The sequence below is a fragment of the Lithobates pipiens genome, unplaced genomic scaffold, assembly GCF_037356315.1.
Source record: "Lithobates pipiens isolate NorthernLeopardFrog02 unplaced genomic scaffold, aLitPip1_a1.2 Scaffold_8, whole genome shotgun sequence".
Taxonomy (NCBI): Eukaryota; Metazoa; Chordata; class Amphibia; order Anura; family Ranidae; genus Lithobates; species Lithobates pipiens.
The window spans coordinates 564,761,889-564,783,366 of NW_027507903.1; the positions used below are offsets into that span (position 1 = coordinate 564,761,889).

The window sequence follows — 21,478 nt, forward strand, 5'->3', positions numbered from 1 at the left end:
TATTCCCAAGGGTCTCTGCAAAAATTATATATTTTTATTAATATTTTTTATGCTCAGGGGTTTTGAGTAGTTTTCGAGCAAAAAAAAATTAAAAAAGATTTTTACATGTAGGGGAGGAAAGTGTCAGAGTTGGCTTGGGTGGCAAGTGGTTTAAGGAGGAAGTGTCTTATACTATAAGTAAATACAAATCAAATTAATTACTGTATTTTCTGGCGTATAAGACTACCTTTTACACTTAAAAAGAATGCCCAAAAATCGGGGGTCTTATACGCCGGGTATACAATGCTGCCCGATGGATGTCAGCCCCCAAATGTCTGCTAATACTGTATGTGGCTTCAGCTACAAACAGTATACGCTGTTGAGCCAATACCAGCGAGCGAGATAAGAGATAAGAGAGACACAAGGGCTGATGATGCTACAGCCTCTGCCAATCCAAGCAGGCGTATTCATTAAAATAATACACCGCTCACCATACTTCCCTGGGTAAATCCATTCACTGATCTCCTACTACTATACATCCTGCTGTTTGCCTTTGAGGTCCCAGGCACCCAAGAGGGACCGGTAAATCTGGGACATATGACAGGGGGGGGTTATTAAATGCATTTTGGTGGACAATTCCCATAGAATGTAACCCAAAAGTGGTATAGGTTTGGTTAGTGAAAAATTCGACTTTCCAGAGTTGTGGCATTCCACAGATCTGTTTGTGTTATTATTGTTTGATTTACTTTGACATATCACAGCATGGCGGATGAGTAGTTGGCATTCTTGCTTTGTGTTTTTTAATGGTTCTAATGTTTTTTTTTTTTTAAATGGTGTTGCCTCAGAAGGGGGGTAGTCTTATACCGCGAGTATTGCCCAAAACCTATGTTTTCACTTGAAAAATAGGGGGTCGTCTTATACGCCCAGTCGCCTTATACGCCGGCAAATACGGTATGTATTTGAACTAAGTATTTAGCAGATTGCCTGAACTTTAGCTTTAGAATTTTTTTTTTTTTTTTAACACTATAAAAAGTAAATTTACACAACAAAAAGCAAGGAAAGAGACAAAGACGAAGCCATTTACTGAAAATAGTTTATTTTGGGGAGACACTTCCCCATCCTGGAGATGTTTACATGTGGCCCAGAATCTCTGTAACACTGCCATATATCTCTAGGCCTGCACTGTATCAGTACTAAGAAATAGCTTTCTCTGGTACAAACATCAAAAGACCCCTGCATCCAGACTCCACACATAGCAGATTATTCAGCACCCCTTCCCTATCACACCTCTTTTATTAGTCCACACATCAATTATTTACAGCATGAAAAACTTAAGCACAGAAATAAGTGATTAAAATAAAATATATATAATATTTACACCACAAATACAAATGTATTTATTCAGGGGACACTGGACTGAGCCAGTAATTTCCATTTTTCTAGCAAGGAACTTCCTTCCTACTATAAAATGCATTTACATTGATAAAACTTCCACAGTGGAGACATATCAAAACTCTAGTGCCCACTAGTGGCCATATCCAGTCACAACAACAATTGTTGATCACAGGAAAAAAAAAAAAAAAAAAAAAAAGACTCTGGGTGTGTCTCCCATTTAGTGTGAGATTGTATTCAAAAAGGCAGAACATGACGAATACTCCAGTTAAAATGAGTTATGTTTTCTTAACGTGAGATGAGAATTAAAAGCGAGATGAGAATTACCAGCAGTAGATCTATACAGTATTTAGGGACAGAATCCCAGAATATAAACACACCGCACATGTATAAAACACACATATCCTATTGGAAAACACAGGGGTTATATGCTGGATAATATTTGTAATATATGTGCTCAGACGGTAAAGTAAACGTGACAGATTGCCACCAACCACTGTTGGTAAACCCTTGGCCCTCCAGCGTTTTAAAGCTAACCTGTGCTTTGCCTACTCAGGGGGAATAAACAGGTTCACATTAAAGGGGTTGTAAAGTCTCAAGGTTCTCTTTTTTACCTTGATAAATTCTATGCATTAAGGTGAAAAACCTTCTGTGCTGCAGCTGACACCCACCCCCACTGAGCCCCCCCCCCCCTTTTTCTTACCCGAGCCCATCCATTCGGCTCCAGCTGCTGTCTCGGTCTTCATTGGATAGATTGAGAGCAGAAGGACCAAATGGCTCCCGCTGCTCTGAATCAAAATCCAATGACGTGCGAGCCGAAGCCGAGTCCCACTGTCTGTGTCTATGGACACCCACACACGCGCCCCCATGGAAAGCAGCTCTATGTGGGGGCACCCAATAAATGGGAGAAGCCAGGGGCACCCCTGAAGAGGTTCAGGGCTGCTCTGTGCAAAACCCTTGCACAGAGCAGGCAAGTATAACATGTTTGTTAATATATATTATTTAAAAAAAATGTATCATTGTATATCTGAAGCTTTACAACCCCTTTAATGCTGAACTCTGGGAATTAGCCAAAGCCTTCGTTTGCAAAAGGGGGCACACTGCAAGGATATATTTGGACTAACTCCTGGAGATCAGCTGTAATGAAGCCCTCCCTAGCAACATAGATTTGTGCCACTCCATTCAAAGTAGGGAGCTGAACAATGACGGAAAGAAGAACTATAAAGTAAACCGTTCGCTGTAGCCTAACAATACTTTCAATTGTGCCATCACGTTTTGAGCGGTAGTGGGCACTGTGGTAACAAAAGCTTCTAAACTCTGGTTGTAAATGGCCAATTTGTATTAGTAGTGCATACAATAACACCAGTTCAGGGGCCACCCTAGCATGTCTTAAAAGTGCCCCCTTCACCAATATCAAATTAAAATAAAATGGTTACCTCAGCAGATGACATGTAAATAAAATTACCAAACGCTGCCCCTAGTGTGGCAGAATGTTAAAAGTGGTTGTAAACCCTTACATATACCCAGTGAGGTAACTGGCCTAAAGTGATGCAGAGATGAAACAAATACTACATCTGTTTATCTGCTGCTATTTCTTCTCCACAGCCTTTCAAAACACATTTTACACAGCATCTCTCAGCTCTGAAAAGCAGGGGGGGTGGGGATCTGAAGTCTCACAAAGCAGAGCTCTCTGACTGGAGGGAAGGGACACACCCCCTATACAGTACAGTGGAACCTTGGATTACGAGCATAATCCATTCCAGCAGAATGCTTGTAATCCAAAGCACTCGCATATCAAAGCAAGCTTCCCCATAGAAGCCAATGGAAACAGACAATTAGTTCCACACTGACTTCTATCGCATGCAATACTGCATGTGGCCAGGAGGTGGGAGGGGGCACCAGAGAATCGGAAATACTCAGAGACACTCGGAAACTGAGTATTTCTGAAAGGCTCCGAGTTACCTGCGTCCCCGCACCTCTGGCCAAATGCGGTACTGCACACCGCAGAGGCTTGAATCCTGCTTGTTTTGAGAGACACCTGCAAACAGAGTAAGGATTTTCTAAAAACTGCTAAAAAATATTGTGAAACGCTTGTTAACCGCATTATTTGCAATTCGAGGTTCCACTGTACATGGGAACATGCAAATCTCAGGCTGTCAATCACAAGCTGTGTGCTGGAGGCCTCCTCCACCTGTCAATCACAAGCTGTCAGAAGAAACTTGTGCAGATAACAGAAGAACAATGCAGCAGAAAGAAATCAAATTCAGTGCTTTGGATAGAGACAATACACAGTATAAAAGGATGTGCTTTGCTCATATTTCATGTCTGAGGTTTACAACCACTTTAAGGGCCGGTTCACGCCACAAAAATGCACTCCAGATCCGTTCCGGATGCATTTCTGCATGCACCTTTTAGACATGTTCTGCTGCATTTTTGATGTTTTTTTTTTCCACTGGACTGGGGTCTGGTGCATTTTTGATGGACTTTCTATTCACTTTACCACGCTCCAGCACAGGAAAAATGCAGTATGTTTTTTTTCTGCAACTGGAACTGACCAAACTGGTGTGAACTATGCCAATGGAAATGATATAACCCACTTTCCATGCACTTTTGATGCAGAAAAAAAATTCAAAATAAAAACTGCATGGACTGGATGTGGTGTGAACTGGCCCCAAATATTTACAATCTTCTTTTCAGAATACAAGGTTACTTTGAATCCAACAAAGGCAACAGGGTTACTTTAAGCCCTTCTATGTGCACCTTTCTGCAAAGGGCAGTTATAGGTTGGGGTGGTTGTCATTTGTTTACTTTAAAGTGACTGTTATTTTTATAGAAAAAAAAAAAAGACTTTACAAACATGTTATACTTGCCTGCTCTGTTGCAGTTGGTTTTGCACAGAGCAGCCCAGAAAACCTCCTCTTCTGTGCTCCTGGCCCCTCCTTCCTGCCGAGTAAGCAGCTTGCTATGGGGGCACCCAAGTCGAGCTGTAGCTCTGTGTGTCTATTCAGACTTGGAGCCGTGGGCCCCTCTCTCCTAATTGGTTAAATTGACTAACAGCAAATGGCGCAGCTGCTGTGTCTCAACAAATCTGGAGGGAAAGTCTTTTGGGCATCGCTGGACAGAGGAGGCTCAGGTAAGTATTGGGGGGCTGCTGCACACAGAAAGCTTTTTATCTTAATGCATAGAAAAAAAAAAAAATCAGGGCCATTGCCATCACAGGCAGACAGGCCACACTGATACTTGTATTTCCAATTCTAACCTACCATAAAAACTGGGCTGGATCAATACTAGGCGCCAGGTTGCCAGCAAAAAATAAAATAAAAATAAAATAAATCTGGTGCCCAACGTGGCATCTTATTTTTTTTCCCAATGGAAACAAAGACTTCCTGGCTCTGACTCCCAAAATTTACTGGCTGATTTCTGAATTCAAAATGAACCCCTCCAGCCACAAACAAAGATGGTCCGCTGCAGAAATGTCATTCACTGCAACATATCCCGGACTAACAGAGAGGAACGACTAAAGCAAAGTAAGACTAAAACGCAATCACCATTGTGTGACATTGTGACTGCTATACTGTAGGTATCTCTCCTGTTCCTGTATAGAACATTTCTTTTTGGAAAGACGTACACAAAAGTTCTCTCAGGTCCAAAGAAAAATAAACATTAAAAAGTTGAGCTCTGTGATAAGCAACTATTATCTGAATACATTCTGTGTGTATTTCTTCCAGATCTGTGCAGTTTATCCAGGGGGCAAACATTGTCTCTGTGCAGAAGCTTCATATATTAAGAGTGATCACTTCTGCTCTCTGCTGGTTTAGGGTGACTGGTCTGTATACCCCCCCTCCCCCCCCCTCCATTGGCTATATACACCACCATGATAATGTCAGCAATACAAGGTAACATCTGGGGTGGCACAATGGTATTAGTTGCACACAAGGGCAATTATACTGTTTGGGGCTAGAAAGGAATATATTTAAGACAGTTTCTCAGCCCAGAGTTCAGCTTTAGGTTCTGAACAGGCTTCTTAAAAAAAAAAAAAAAAAAAAAAGAAGGACAAAATCAGAACCAAAGTACATTTTTAAATCCATACATTGCCTATTCTGGCCATACATTATACAATTTTCCTTTAAATTTACCATATAATATGAGGTCAAACCTAAACGCTATTAATGTGCATGCAATCAGGCCGGCCTTTGCACTATATAGTTGAAGGTAAATCTAAAAGGGAAATTGAATAAAAAAAAAAAAAAAAACTTGTATAATGTGTTACCAGCCTAAGGTTGTTGGTGAACAGAAGAGGGGACCTGAAAAAAAAAACAAAAAATAAAAATAAAAAAACTCTTCAGACTTTAAGTGCAGATTCTTTCCTCCATTACATTAGTGTGGGGAAGGGACAGCGAGATATTAGGAGGAAAAAATAATAATATAATTGTACATCATGGTGTATAATACGCTCGCTGCAAGTCCTTGAAATGAGAGCTGCCCCCCTTTTTCCAGCTAAATTGGTAATGAAGGCGTGAAGTTGCACCCTTCAGTAGCGCTTTGGTCTATGGTGTGTTGGAGAGTTGGAGAGTTGTGTGGACATTATGCGGGTAGAACCCTCTCCAGTGTCTCCCGAGCAGCAGTGGAAAGGCGATCAGGAAAGCGGATGTCAAACTCTACGATCAGATCTCCTCGCTGATCTGGCGATTTTGGCAGTGGAAGTCCTTCTCCATGAATTTTACGTTTTGTCCCCGGGTTGATAATGTCCCTAATGACCAGAGGAATAGTGCGTCCGTCCAACGTAGGAGCGTTCACTGAGCAGCCGCAGAGAGCCTGAGGAGAACACAGACAATAACGGACAATAATAAATAAATAGAGAGGATTAAGTACAAAAAACAAAATGTTAAATGACAAAGTATACCAATCCATTTGTATACCACATAGTAGAAAGGCACCGAAATTTTGGCTGAAAATTGTGTTATCAGCATTCGGCCGATAAGGGCACCGAAAACGCACGCAATTTTGCACCGTTTGTCTGTGCTTATGGGGAGGTCACGTGACTCCAAAACGCAACAATGGTGCGTTAATGATGCATCCTTGCTGCATTTTCAATGCATTGGAACTGGGAGGCGTGTTTGTGTGTTTTTTTTAACTGACCAAAAATGCAGCAAGCAGGATTTTTTTTTAACACAACAATGGAAGCGCCAATGTGTATGCTTGCGCCACAGACCAGTGTGCAGACATACATAGAATTTAAAAGGGATACATTTTTCTTGCGCTAAAAAAGGTGCCAATAATGGACAACAATAAATTCATACTAATTTAAACTGATATTAAAAAGTCAAAATATAATATTACACTATATATATATATATATATATATATATATATATATATATATATATATATATATATATATATATATATATATACACATACACACATACACACACACATACACACACACACACATACACACATACACACATACACACATACACACATACACACATACACACATACACACATACACACATACACACATACACACATACACACATACTTTTTTTTTTTCAAAACGATCATTTTCAGTTTTTACCCAAGTGCATCCTGCATTTTCGGTACCAAAATTTCTATTCGGTGCACCTCTACCAAATTCTGATTCCATCGATTGGAATCAATTATTTTACAAAAATGTAATAGTTTGTACCCCCATTAGTCCTTAGGCCTGGTTCACACCCATGCATTTTTACTGCATTTTGCAGGTTTCCACTACAGTCCATGTAACATGGTTTCCTATGGAACACGTTCTGTAATGCAAATCTGCAAAACGCACTATAAATGCCTAGGTGTGAATCCAGCCTTAGTTTGGTTGGTCGCATTTACTTTTTTGCCTTTGGATTCAAGTGCAATAAGCCTTTGCTCATTACACATGGACTGCTTATGCCATTATTCAGTAACAGGAATACAAGACTGAATTCATCAGTTATTGCTCACTTGCTCCTATGATCTTTCTCTCCTCCACAGCTCTTTACAAATTAAAATTGTCTTATGCAAAGAAACACTCCTGCCAGAAATCCAGTGTACATTTGGCTTCCTGTACACTGAGCCTAAATCTAAAACATGGCCAACCTTCCCAATTCTCTTCTGAGGACTACAGAACACCTCTCACCTATGTTATGAAGCAGCAGGGTATGGGTGTGTTCTGTATTAGAAAAAAAGCTTAGGGAGAAATGCTGCTCCTCTATATCTACAGAAGGACAGCAAGTGTGTTACTGGCAGGATCACGAGCTGACAAAGTAAAAAATGGGATAACACAGAAAACGAAATGCAGTCAACTCCTATTAAGACTAATAAGCTGCAACAGGGGTAGGCAACCTTAAAGAGGTGGAGATCTAACTGAACAATGCGAGAGAAGTCAAAGATCACCGGGCACAGTGTCACCTCCTCCCACCTGATTTAACTGGCAGTCACTTCCTGGAACAAACAAAGGCTCTACAGCATGGCAGAGGCACCAAACTTGTGCTGGCCCGTTTTTCCTGTGTAATGATGCGCATTGCGTTAACATGCATTACTGTGCATCATGCTGAATAAAGTGGGGCTTGCTTTACTCTTTTCACAGCAAACCAGCACACATCAGTGCATCACACCAGCATGGCCTGCTCTTATTTGAATGGCAGGTGGAAGAGCTAGAAACAAAGTTGAATTAAGTCAGAAGGGCAGCATGGTTTCAATTCTCTTGGACAGGACTTTTAATTTAAAAATGGCTGATAGCGGGGCTTTCAAGTGAGGATTTAAAGTTGGGCAATCGCTGGAGACGGAGGGAGGCCCTAAATGGTAAAAACGTCAGAGTTTCTTTATCCCCCTCCAGCCCATTTTATAGACAAATGACAGCAGGAGGTATGCACTCTTGTGCTGGGCCAACGTCATGGGACACGGTGCGACCCTGAGCTCAGTAAAAGGGTAGATGACGCAGCTCTTTACCCATGTGATCAGCTGTGTCCAATCACAGCTGATCACATGTAAACAAGGACGTGTCGGTAAATCGTCCCTCCTCATCTCACACTGGACTGAGTGTGAGGGGAGGAGAGCCGATGACCGGCCACTCCTCACAGGGGAGATTATAAAAGATAATCAGGGCACTGATCATCAGTGCCCTAATCATCACCAGTGCAGCCCCAACAGCGATGCCAATCTGTGCCCATTGGTGATGCAAGTCAGTGCCACCTATCACTGCCCATAAGTTCAGCCCATCAGTGCCACCCCATAAGGGTAACCCATCAGTGAAGGAGAAAAAAAATTACTTATTTACAAACTTTCATTTTTAGCAAGAAAATAAAAATAAACCAGCTGTGATTATATACCACCAAAAGAAAGCTCGAATTTGTGGGGAAAAACAATGAAAAATAAATAAAAATAAAAGCATAGATAAATTTGGGTACAGCATTAGGGTTAGAAGACTACTCACCTCTCTCAGGCTGATCTTGGCTGTGTACACCACGTTTGAGGAATCTCTCTTGAACACTGAATGTGGTTTGTCTTTCAGCACAAACACAATATCTGCAGGGATATTAGAGGGCGTTTCGTCACCCTCCTTGGGGAAAGTGATCTTCGTTCCTTCCTTCCAGCCTTTCTTCACTTGAATAGTGAGGATTTTATCCTCATTATGTACGTTTCTCCCATCGGGACCCAGACGCTTGTGAGAAATCTTCATTTTCTTTGTGCAGCCGGTGAAAATTTCCTCAAGAGAGACTGGGAGCTCCCTGATTACTGGCGGGTCTTGTTTCTTGTTTATTGGTGGACCTCGTCCTGGAGCACCTCTCGGGAAGCCACCTAGGTGACCAAAACCACCCATGCCTCCCATACCTCCCATGCCAAACCCTGAGAAGGGATCCTCTGTCTCCATGTCTTCATCATTTCGTCCAAAGAAGTTGTCAAATGGGTTACGGCCTCCGAAAAACTCTGAGAACATGGCATGAGGATCTCCATGGAAGCTGTAACTGAAAGAAGGACCATTGGTACCGCATCCTCCACCACCCGGGGTTCCCTTTAGGCCTGGGAAAAAATAAAACACACTCATTAATAAACTGCAGCTCAGGAGATTATGCACCAACATCCTAGCACAGTATCTGAAGTGTCCCGTTATCTTCCCGAGACATTAGATATATGTGACAGTAATACAATATAATTCTTCAAATTCCCATCGCACACTTTCGTGGTTTGGGTGCTGCAGCAACAACCAGCTGGATACTGGTTCAAGTCACAACGTATATATTTGCAAGCACACCAAGGATCGGCACAGGTAGTTTATTGCATGATCAGAACAAGTGCACAATGTGCCGGCGGTGACCAAGCAACAGGGGACACTGCAGTGCCTGGGCCGCCAATGTCATGGAAACCGATGACACCAGCTGGCCCCACCCATCCAGGCAGATTACATGCAATACACACACACACACACACACACACACACACACACGTTTTTAAAGCTGTTTAATTATGCTACTTTTTTTTTTTAGTCTTTTTGGCAGGATTTGTGACATCATAACTATCTGGGGGTGGGAGGAGCTCTGGTTTTCTTGTTCTGATTGGTTGATGGTTATTTAAATTCTTTTCACTGTCAGCCCACATTACACACACACACACACACACACGACGAAGGGGTCCTGCATGACTCAAAAACATTGCACCTTACTTGTGTTGCGATCATGCAATAAACAACCCGTTTGGACGCCACTTTGTGCCAATCCTTGGTGTGCTGACAAATATCTACATTGTAATTATACTATATTACACACACACACACATTTAGATATCTATGGGTCAAAGTTTGTACCTTTGAAACATAAGAGAATGTCACACTAAAAGCACTAATGTATATGACATTTTGAATGGCACGCCATCACACACTCAGAGGACTTGCTTATGTAGCAGCTAATGAGCATTGCAGGTTTCAGGCCAAATGGCCATTAAGCCTTATTGAGCCATAACCTTACAATGCACTGGTCATAATATGAGCCCAAAACTGCACAGAAGCACTCCCGGCTACCTCCCTTGAAGACCACCCAGGCCAGGAAAAAAAAAAAAAAAAAAAAAAAAAAAAAAAAGTTAGACAAGCTCCTGTCAGCCCCACCAAAAAAATAAACACATACATGCAGTCAAAAATGGGCAGTTGTGTGCAGTTTCTGGTGTGAATGGGTCCTAAACAGATGCAGTTGACCTCCTGATCTGCATTTCATCAAGCGGGTTTTGCATTCTCATAGCCCATCTACACAGGCCCTTAGGCGAAGGTTCACACCTGAGCGGGTGCGGGACTGTGTGTACATTGTACCATTTCCCGCACCATAAACACTCTGCTGTTAGCAGAAACAAGGGCACCCCCACACACTGGAAACATCCGAGTGTTGCCCAATGCTGGGGAACACATAGCACCATACAGTTTCCTTGTGGCTGCGATTTTAGAATCAAGGCCCTATTCCCTGAAGGTACAGCAACTCATTCTAATGAACAGGCTGCTGCACCCGCACATCAGGGTTGTGCGGAAACTGACATTGTGTGAACCGAGCCTTAATGACACAGTATAAGAAGTGTTAGACATGCTCTGATCTGCAGGAATACCAAAACCCAGCACAGGATGAGACACGTACAAGGAGATGCAGGCTCTTTACCACTTATGGATAATAGTGGTGGGGATACACTCCTTAGAGAACTATGTTGGCTCCTTCCGCACTATATCCAAACATTGCTACATCTATAGGGTGTTGTGATGCTGGAAAACACCAACAGCAAATAAGATATCCAAAGAAATCCACCTACTTCACCCAATTTCAAGAAGGCTAATCTTTAGCCCACTTAATTACTGGGTGACAGAATCGCTGGCATGACATGTTACTGATACAAGGACTTCCTTGTGGCATTTGAAAGATGTAACCCAATTGGCTGCAATGACCAAAAGCTCATCTGAACTATTAAATGAGCAAACAAAATGCTGCACTCATTGACTAGGGCCAGCCATAGAGATTTTCTTTTCTGCAACCATGGATTACAGGATAGAAAGTCAGTGTTATTGGGGGGGGGGGGAAATCAGTCTTTATATGCAGTATACCAGTGGTCATCAATCCTGTCCTCAGGGCCAACTAACTGGCCAGGTTTGTAAGATAACTGAAATACATCACAGGTGATATCATTTGCTGCTCAGTGATTGCAGTATTCTAGTCTGCATCTCCCCAAGGTAATACATAAAACCTGGCCTGTTAGTGGGTCCTGAGGACAGGGTTGATGACCACTGTAGTAAAGCGTGCTGGTTATATTCACTGTGTGGAACCAAAGGGGTTAATCTTCTGCATTGTGTAAAAAGGCAATTTGATCCTGTCCTCTCTGATCCTCCCCTTCTTCCACCGTCCCCAACCCATCTCCTGCTAGAACAGAGGCTAGGGGACAAGCTGCACATGCTCAGTTTGGTTTGTATTGCTAGTGAGCTTTTTTTTTTCCTTCTTAGGAGCGTGCATGTGATCAGCACCGGGCCAATCAGCACTTTCCAGACACAGGGTCAGGGGTCCTGCAGCCTCACAGGACAGTTACAGGAGAATGAAAACTCCTCCTATAAGCTTTAACCAGACACTGATAGAAGTCACAAGATACTGCTGATAGGGAGGGGGGGGGGGGACTAGGCTTTTAACCAGACAAGAAACAGGAAGTGGGCTGTATAAGGCATTTACTGCCAGAAAAGAAAAAAAAAGGTTTTACTATCCAAAAGTTAAAACCAACAAGGGCAGAAGATTTAATAGATAGGAAAGAAAAACAAATAAAATCACTAAAGTTCTGCTTTAACTTGCCAGGGAAATCTGCAGTGACTATTACGATGCTTACACTAACCCAATAAAACAGGTTTACACTTGTCCAGCGGGAGGCATAATGCCATATAAACTATTGAACAGATATGGGAATGCCGTCACCACGCCTTCATACAATTGTAGTCAGCGTTCTGCAGGGATGCCATCATTAATCACCTGCTAGGTGAGCTACAACCACCTCCTGTGTATCATTAATGAAAGTGAACTCGTCACTCCTACACCGCAGGAAGACATGTTTTAATGCACACAAACATATACCTAATATGGCTGTGTCTAACAAGTTATCAGACCATTTCATAAGTTGCACCAAAGGAAGGATTTCGATTTTTATTGGCTGTTAGACTATAAATCAGGTTTGCCTGAATAATAAAATTGCCCATAGAAGGCAACTGGATGGGTCGGCACGACTCAAAGTTGAGAAGTGTCGGCAGGCTGTGTCTGCAATACAATATGAAAGTGTTACGGGTCAGAGGTCATCTACTGTCTGACCTCACACACTGCACAATAGGAAGGATCAGTCACTGCAAGTAGAAGACAAATACACAGTACTGCGATCATAAATAACCTTGCACAGTTACACTAGCTGAACAGATTATTACTGTACCAGCCCAGTTGGTAACAGGTTCCCACTTAAGCAGACTTTTACTTAAAGAGGGATTCCACCTACAAAAAAAAAAAAATATTAAAAGCCAGCAGCTATAAATACTGCAGCTGCTTACCTAATAAATAGACACTCACCTGTCCCAGGGTCCAGCGATGTCGGCAGCCAAGATCGATCGGGTCTCGGCTGCTGCCGCCGCCATTCTAGGTGAGGGAATCAGGAAGTGAAGCGCTGCGGCTTCACTTCCCGGTTCCCTACCGCGCATGCGTGAGTCGCGCACTAGGAATGGACTGCGCTGTCTCTGGGACCCGTGTGTGTCCCAGCAGACAGTGCGCCGGGACAGGAAAAGGCAGACTCCCGTGGGAGTCCATGCCCAGAAGTGGATGCAAATATCTGTCTTAGACAGGCATCGGCACCCCCCTCCCCCCTGAAAAGGTGCCAAATGTGACACCAGAGGGGGGGGGAGGGTTCCGATGAGCAGAAGTTCCACTTTAGGGTGGAACCCCGCTTCCATTTGATAGGAAAGCCTCCCCCCCCCCCCCCCCCACTTAAAAAAAAAAACAACAAACATGTCATAATTACCTGCCCTGTGTAGTTGGTTTTGCACAGAACAGCCCCGATCCTCCTCTTCTCAGGTCACTGCCCTCCTGCCCCCACAGCAGTGACGCTTGAGCCACTGCGTGGGGTGTCCATTCAGACATGGAGAAGCAGTTAGGCCACGCCTTATCTCTCTCCTCATTGAATCATTGACTGACAGCAGCGGAAGCTAAATGGCGCTCAGCTGCTGTTTCAGCCAACGAGAAGGGGAGTCCAGCCAAAACTCTCGTGCAACATCGCTGGATCAGAATGGGGATCAGGTAAGTATTAGGGGGGCTGCTGTACACAGAATGTTTTTTTTTTATCATAATGCATATAATGCATTAAGATAAAAATAAAAAATAAAACACCTGCCTTTACAACCACTTTAAAATGTATGTATAGCCAAAATATTATTTTAAGATGGAGTAGGGAAGGGTAAAAATTCCCATCAGGTCATTTTTTTGCTATCGTTTCCCAGTAGGGAGATTTTCCTTTACTTCCTGGAGATACATTAGGATGATAAAATCTCAAAGTGAAATTCTCCCCTCTGACAGTGGTCACCAAAACAACATTTGTACTCAACATTTTCCCCAGCACACGGCCCGTATACTATATGCTTTGTTTTAGTGTGCACTGTGCAGGCACCTATCAATTTACAGCTGAAGTAAAGAAATGGTATACTGCATGTTTCAATGCATCACAGTTTCCCCATTTATAAATTTAAAGTGCACAAAGTGACACTTTGGGGTTGATTTACAAAAACTGGAGAGTGCAAAACCTGGTGCAGGTCTGCATAGAAAGCAATCTGCTTCCAGGTTTTCTTTGTCAAAGCAAACAAGCTGAAATTTCAAAGCTGATTGGCTACCACGCACAGCTGCACCAGATTTTTTGCACTCTCTAGTTTTAGTAAATCAACCCCTTCAAGTGTCTGCACAGCAGTGCAGGGCATTGTGCTGCTGGGCAATGATACAGGATTTCAAAGATGCATGTCAGTGCGACTTCAGGAGCATCTTGGAGATGCCAGATGTCTATGCAAGTTGCACACAAAATTGAGAAAAGTAGTGCAGGAAGTACTTTTTCAAATCAGGGCGGCACCACAAAGTTGGCATTGCACCGATTTGAACAGTGCCATTGCCGACAATAGGCTGTGACTTGTCCTGCAATTTGACCTGTCAAATCGCATGACAAGTTGCTACAGTGTGAATAGGTGAATTTTTGTCTTCAGATTTACTAAAACCATATAGCGCAAGGGCCTGCCTGATTGTATACAAATTGAAATGCTTAAGGGTTGACCTCATATGATATTGTTTTGGGAAATCTGAATACAAAAATCTGCAGAAAATCTAATAGCGTGTATGTGGCCTAATAGTGACAGTCCTTGGGGTAAAGAAAAGGGGTGAATCTCAGAGGGAACACAAACTGCAAAAACACAGGATGGTTGCCACACAAATCACTGCAGTGCTCTCAACACATCATAAACACGCTGTGACAAAAATTGTGGAACGGATGCTTTAGCCTTGGTCATGCCTGGCAGTTGATGAATCTCTGAATCTTGCTCCTCCCACTTTAGATGGAACATGTGATTGGCACCAAAAGGCTAAAGAAAAGAATAGGCCAGGAAATTGCAAATAGTGGAGCAGAACTACAAGTCCCATGATGCATAGCAAGACCTACAGCCACAAGCATGACACCCAGAGGCATGATGGGACTTGTAGTTTTGCAACTGCTGGAGGTCCGCTAATTGCATATCCCTGGAATAGTTTTGGACCTTCAATTTCATAGCGGCTTGCAACTTAATTTAAACAGAAGTCAATGCAAGAGAAGAAGGAGAAGGAGAAGGAGAAGGAGAAGGAGAAGGAGAAGGAGAAGGAGAAGGAGAAGGAGAAGGAGAAGGAGAAGGAGAAGGAGAAGGAGAAGGAGAAGGAGAAGGAGAAGGAGAAGGAGAAGGAGAAGGAGAAGGAGAAGGAGAAGGAGAAGGAGAAGGAGAAGGAGAAGGAGAAGAAGGAGAAGGAGAAGGAGAAGAAGGAGAAGGAGAAGGAGAAGGAGAAGAAGAAAACCTTTTTCTCAATGATTTGAACAGTTCCACTGCCAGCAACTTGTGATGTGAATTAATCGCACGACAAATTGCACCAGTGCGAACCAGCAGACCTGATTGGTAGAGTGAAGTCCCAGCAATGACTGGGCTAGGCTTTCCATTTTCTCTTTCATACGAATACTGGGACCTGATCCAGCCTGCAACACCATGTTATCAGATAGATTAGGCTCCTAGTAACTGTTCCAAATGTTATATGCAAACGTACTGCCTCCTCCTACAAGTATAATCCTTCTGTACACAAGACACACACACACACGGGTGACCTCACTTACCTTCCTCCCCGTATTTGTCAAATACCTCCCTCTTTTTCGGATCGCTGAGTACATCATAAGCCTCTGCAATCTCCTTGAATCGCTCCTCGGCTCCGGGGTCTTTATTCTTATCGGGGTGAAACTTCAGAGCTTGTTTTCTGTACGCCTTCTTTATATCCTCCTCTGAAGCCCCCTTTGACAGTCCAAGGATCTTGTAGTAATCCTTACCCATGCTGGTGGAAGGGGTTTACAGGCAATTGTATACAATGCACGGACAACTGTGAATAAACAAAATTTACACATAAATAACAACACATATCCGGCACAATTTTAAATACATGTTGTAGCTGAATATTAAAGCAGAATGCCAAAACAGGCAAATAAACTGTGAGCTCTATTTAAAGAGTGCCGGAGCCTCATTTATCACCCGGGACTACCTAAACCCCATGGGGGGCGGTTGTGCTGGTTAACCACTTGCCTCCTGGGCTCTTATACCCCCTTCCTGCCAAGGCAAAGTTTCAGCTTTGAGTGCTGTCGCACTTTGAATGACAATTGCGCTGTCATGCTACACTGTACCCAGATGAAAATTGTTATTTTTTTTCCACATAAATAAAGCTTCCTTTTTTGCTATAAAAATAAAAAAAACACACCACATACACACATTTTTTCATAGTTTGTTATAACATTTTGCAAACAAGTAATTTTTCCCCTTGACTGATGGACGCCAATGAGGAGGGACCGATGTAGAATGTAACAGAATCCGGTTACTGGCTTTTTTTCTCCTCACGCTGATTATCAGAAAAAAAAAAAAAAAAAAAAAAAAAAAAAAAAAAAGCCAACCACCGACTTCAGTTTACTTCCATGTCAGCTGTCATTGGCCGACAGCTGACCATGTGGTAAAGAGCCTGTTGCGATTGTCCCTTTAAATCCGAAAGACTTGATGATCATAGAGCGCGGCACATGAGCAGCGTGATCACAGGAGAAAGTAAAAAAAAAAAAAAAAAAAAAAAAAATATCGAAGGCCTCCCGGCACTGTAGTCTTTCAGCTATAGTGCCGGCTATAGCCAGAGAACAAGCGCGATTCCAGTGCAGGTTCCCACATCGCATCTCCCTCGCAGAACCGCTGCGGATGTCAATACAAAGCTAATGACACCCTCAGATCGGTTCACAAATCACAGTGCAAACTGAATTCAGACATGAATCTAGTGCATGGGGAAAAAAAATAAATAAAGGGGGGGGGTTCCTGCACCTTTTCCTGCAAATCCAATGCGAGTTCAATCATACAATCTGTATGGCTGAATTTGCATTGCACAGACATCGCATGTGATCTGCACAGAAAAGCAGTGCGAATCACATGCGATCTATGTGTTCATAATAGTGTGAACCCAGCCTTAGTTGAAAGCAACTAAATAAATCAAATAGAAAAGTGTGCAAAGACTTACAGGTGGTCTTCTTTAGAAAGCAGATAAGCTTTTCCCTGCCAGCATGTTGTAGACAAGAACCCTTGCTGTGTTCAAGCAGTGGTCTCTTGGCCGAAATCCAACACTCCCACCGGGGATTAAACATTAAAAAAAATAAAATAAAAAATAAGTGTCTATAATGTGTAAAATCCAGTAATACGCGGTCTCATCCTGCTCTGCACGTGCTCAAGTGCCCTTTTAGGCACTGTGCCATAAATCTAGAGGCCGATCTGCTGACAGTCTAAAGATTTACTGCTGCTCAGGGGTCCTGAGCTTCAGCAAAATGGCAGCCTCCAGCAAGAAGTAAAAGAAGCAATGCTGGAGGCAATTTACAGCACACATTCATTTTGGTAGCATAATTATTAATGTGGAATCGATGTTCCTTGCTAATGAACATTATTTTGTATCCAGTTGTTTTGGGTAAAGTTCTGCTTTAAGGGTCGGTTCACACCATTAATCACACAGGACCACGCCCCCCTGCAATTCACATGCGATCTGGGTGCAGTGTGATTTCAGCCTATTCTGAAATTGCGCTGGACCCAATAAAAAAAAATGGAGCATGCAAAACGCACAGCAACCAGATTGCACAGAACTGTACCATGCGATTCGGTGCAAGCAAACCTGTGCTTGGGGTGTCATTGAGTTAACATTGACTGTCGCAGATCACAATTGCAGTGCATTTTGAATGAGGCGCAGGAAACGTGCACGGAACATGGGTTTCCGGCACCAAGTTCAGGTGTGATCAGGCTCCTCCTACTACCTTTCATCTCTGTAAGGCCGCGTACACACGGGCGGATTGTCTGCCCAACTAAGTTCGTCAGACAATCCGACAGACAGTCCGTTAAACTTTTGAATGAACGGACTTGACCACACACGATGAACAGACAGTCCGCTGAAAACTTGCGCAATGACGTGTACAGCACGTACGACGGGACTAGAAAAACGATGTCCAATACACTGCAATGCAACCTTCGGCCGTGTAAATCCTTTCTGAGCATGCGCCATACTTAGTCCATCCAACTTGCCTACACAAGAGCGGACTGTCCGCTGAAACCAAGTTTGGACGGACAAAATTACGGAAATTCCGAAAGACAAAGTCCGTCAGACTGTCCGCTGAAAAAGTCCGCTGAAGCCCTCACACGAGCGGATTGTCCGCTGAAACACGGTTCAGCGGACTAAGTTGGACAGACAATCCGCCCGTGTGTACGCGGCCTAAGTCAGGAAGTGAATTTAAAATTCTGTGTCAATGCAGAGATTTCCAAACAAATACAGTTTTGCCTTTAATTATATTTTTACCCCTTTTTCTGCCAGGGCCTGGGCATTTTAGGCTCAGTTCACGCAGCCGCGACTTAAGAGTGCAAAGTCACATGACAAGTTGCACCCCATTAACGCTAATGGAAGCATTCTAAATTGGTGCAAAAGGTTCCCGTGCTACTTTGGGACGATTTAATTATGACTTGCATTGACTTCTGTTAATGAAGTCGCAAGCAAGCTGCAATGAAGTCGTGCAGTACGTCGGCTGTCGAAGTTGCATTGATGTGAACCAAGACTTGGGCCTCATCAGAGATTAGATTAGGGAACCCAAGTTTTTTTTTTGTTTTTTAAACCTGAGTTTAGTGTCACTCTAAAGCATAACTAAACCCAAGCGCTGCGCAAACTGTTGGCACTATATAAAACCTGTATAATAATAATAAATTATTTAAAGTGGAGTTCCACTCGAAAGTGGAAGCTCTGCTTATCTGCCTCCTTGAGGGAGCGAGTACCTGGTTTTGCCCCAATTCTGAGAGATCGCACCATGGCGGGATCATTTGGAAGTTCAGCCCCTCCTCCTCCACCAGGCCATTCTGAAAGTGCAGCAGGCTTTGTGCATGCGCAGTAGGGATCCAGCTGTGAAGCCGCAAAACTTCAGTACTGGTTTCCCTTACAGGCAATGGCGGCAGCAGCACCCAAGAGCTGGAAACATTGGCTGGGGTGCGGACATCGCTGGATTCCAGGACAGGCAAGTGTCCCATTATTAAAAGTCAGTAGCTGCCGACTTTTAATTAGATGGAACTAAATGGAACTCGGCTTTAACATTTAAAAAAAAAAAACTGTTACATTCCCAGCACGGCGGGAGTAACTGTCACTGGTTGTGCTCTCAACCAAAAATTGTCAAACCACCCAATGGATGGTTCCATAACTGATCACGTGTGCAGCACTATGGCAGTTACAGATCAAACAGAGGCCAAGATTGCAGCTTTCTTGGCTGAAAAGGATGTGATGGTTTAGTTCGACTTCAAATCCCCCCTCCCACCAGACCCATCCTCCAATCAGTGACGACACTGCAGGCCCAAGTACACAGGTGGAGGAATCCATCTTCCATCTCAGGTATGGGGTTCCCTTTCTTGTGTGGGGGGTCAGAGTACATACCTACCAACCATAACTGTATGACCACTGATGGGTTGAGTGAATAACATTGATTATCTCGTTACAATGCCATCTAAAAGTGGGTGGGATAGATTAGGTAGCAACAGAACATGTCATGCCTGAAATTGATGTGTTGAAAGATGGAAAAAAAAATAAAAAAAATGGGCATTGCAGTTTGTTGTGTATGGGTGGGGGTTGGGTAGCTACAGACCAATTAGGGTGCCCATGCCGACCTGTGCCCGCATACAATGGGCATATGAGCATCAGAACCAAACCTGGAAGAAGGTGGCCTGGTCTGATCTTTGCATTATGTGGATGGCCGAGTGTGCGCCACTCACCTGGGGAAGAGATAGCACCAGGATGCAATATGAGAAGAAGGCATGCTGGTGGAGACAGTGTGATGCTTTCGGTAATGCTCTGCTGGGAAACCTTTGCACCCTGCCATCCATGTGGATGTTACTTTGGCATGTACCACCTACCTAAAACAAAATTTGTTGGTGGCCAAGTACAACCCCTTTAACATTATTTCCTGGGTGGCAGTGGCCTCTTTCAGCAGGATTACTGCATCTTGCCACACTGCAAAAATAAATAAAAAACACACACAACAATGAGTCTGAGGTGTTGACTTGGCCTCCAAATTCTTCAGGTCTCAGTGGGATTTGCTAGTAAAAAAAAAAAAAAAAAAAAAAAAAGGGGGGGGGGGGGGGGGAATGGGGAAGAAGTCCAATCCATGAAGACCCCATCTCATAACCTGCAGGACACAAAAGGATCCGCCACTGATGGCTTGGCACCAGAGAGGGCATTGTATCTTCAGGGGGCTAGTGGAGTGCACACAGTTTATATATATATATATATATATATATATATATATATATATATATACACACACTATATGCATTTATATATACACACACATATATATAGATATATATCTCCAGCTACTGCTATGTTGTAATGAGGGGATCCCTCCTCCAGGCCCCCCATTCCCATATACACACGCCTTGTGTCTGCCCCCCTCTGCACACATACAGCCCCCACAAATAATAATAATAAAGGCCTGTGTTAGGCTCGGCTATGTTGCTCATACCTGCGTCCACCGATCGTAGTCACCTCTGTACTCCAGACCAACCCCAATCCGTCTCTTCTATACACTCAGCTCCACCTCCAGAACCTTCCAGATCTTTCTTCCGCACTCCAGAAGCTGTGTGAGCTGGCTGTGCCTCCCGGCCAATCGCAGCCCCTCAGTTTGCAGGCGTAGGCCAACCGAAAACAAGCACTAGATGAGGCCAATCAGCTCACAGAGCTCCCTGACCCAGCGTGTGTGTTCCAGAACGTGCATGACACGCCCCCCCTTCCAGTGGTTTATTGGCTAGTTCGTGAGACCTGTCAACGTCTAGGCCAATGAGGGCTAGAGAGCAGGATGGTGTTTATTTTGAAATGCCTGTCGGCCATATTAGATGAGGGCAGCATGCCAGTGATTTGACTTGGCAAGCGCATGTAGAGAAGTCTGGTTATCATTTTGCACCCAGTACTAATAGGCAGCAGGGAGTGGAGGAAATTCATTCTGTCCTTGAATCACCAGGGGCGGGGTGTTACGCTGAATTCACACCCATAGCTTCCAACTGTCCCTCATTCCCCCTCATTTGTCCCACATTTTGGTCCGATCTAAATAGTTGTATATAAAATGCACTTTTTATCTATCAAAAAGTGTTTCCCATGCTAAAGCTTTCATCTGATTTCTAAATGTCTGCATTTGTACACTTTAAAAGCCAATAAAAAGGAATAGTAGTGGTAAAAAAAAGTGCTTGTGGATTTAATGAATTGTTTGGGGTTAATTCTCCTTTAAGGGGGTGTGGCAGTGGGTGTGTACTATGCCCACG

The 21,478-nt window shown here is 43.4% G+C and overlaps 1 protein-coding gene across 1 annotated transcript; it reads right to left on the reverse strand.

The window, feature by feature from the left end:
- Positions 1-4,564: 4,564 nt before the first annotated feature.
- Positions 4,565-20,825, reverse strand: DNAJB1 (DnaJ heat shock protein family (Hsp40) member B1). Its single transcript, XM_077470101.1, has 4 exons — positions 20,686-20,825; positions 15,754-16,010; positions 8,822-9,408; positions 4,565-6,186 (listed from the first exon to the last, which is right to left on the reverse strand). Exons 2-4 carry the CDS (start codon positions 15,962-15,964, stop codon positions 5,956-5,958), a joined length of 1,029 nt encoding a protein of 342 aa, XP_077326227.1. The 5' UTR covers positions 15,965-16,010; positions 20,686-20,825; the 3' UTR covers positions 4,565-5,955.
- Between the last annotated feature and the right edge of the window lie 653 nt (positions 20,826-21,478).

Excerpts from the sequence above, each read along its gene's own strand:
- DNAJB1 (XM_077470101.1), bottom strand. The coding sequence starts at position 15,964 with ATGGGTAAGGATTACTACAAGATCCTTGGACTGTCAAAGGGGGCTTCA. Across the intron at positions 9,409-15,753 it reads TGACAAATACGGGGAGGAAG|GCCTAAAGGGAACCCCGGGT; the intron begins GTAAGTGAGGTC and ends ATTTTTTCCCAG. Across the intron at positions 6,187-8,821 it reads CCAAGATCAGCCTGAGAGAG|GCTCTCTGCGGCTGCTCAGT; the intron begins GTGAGTAGTCTT and ends TGTTCTCCTCAG.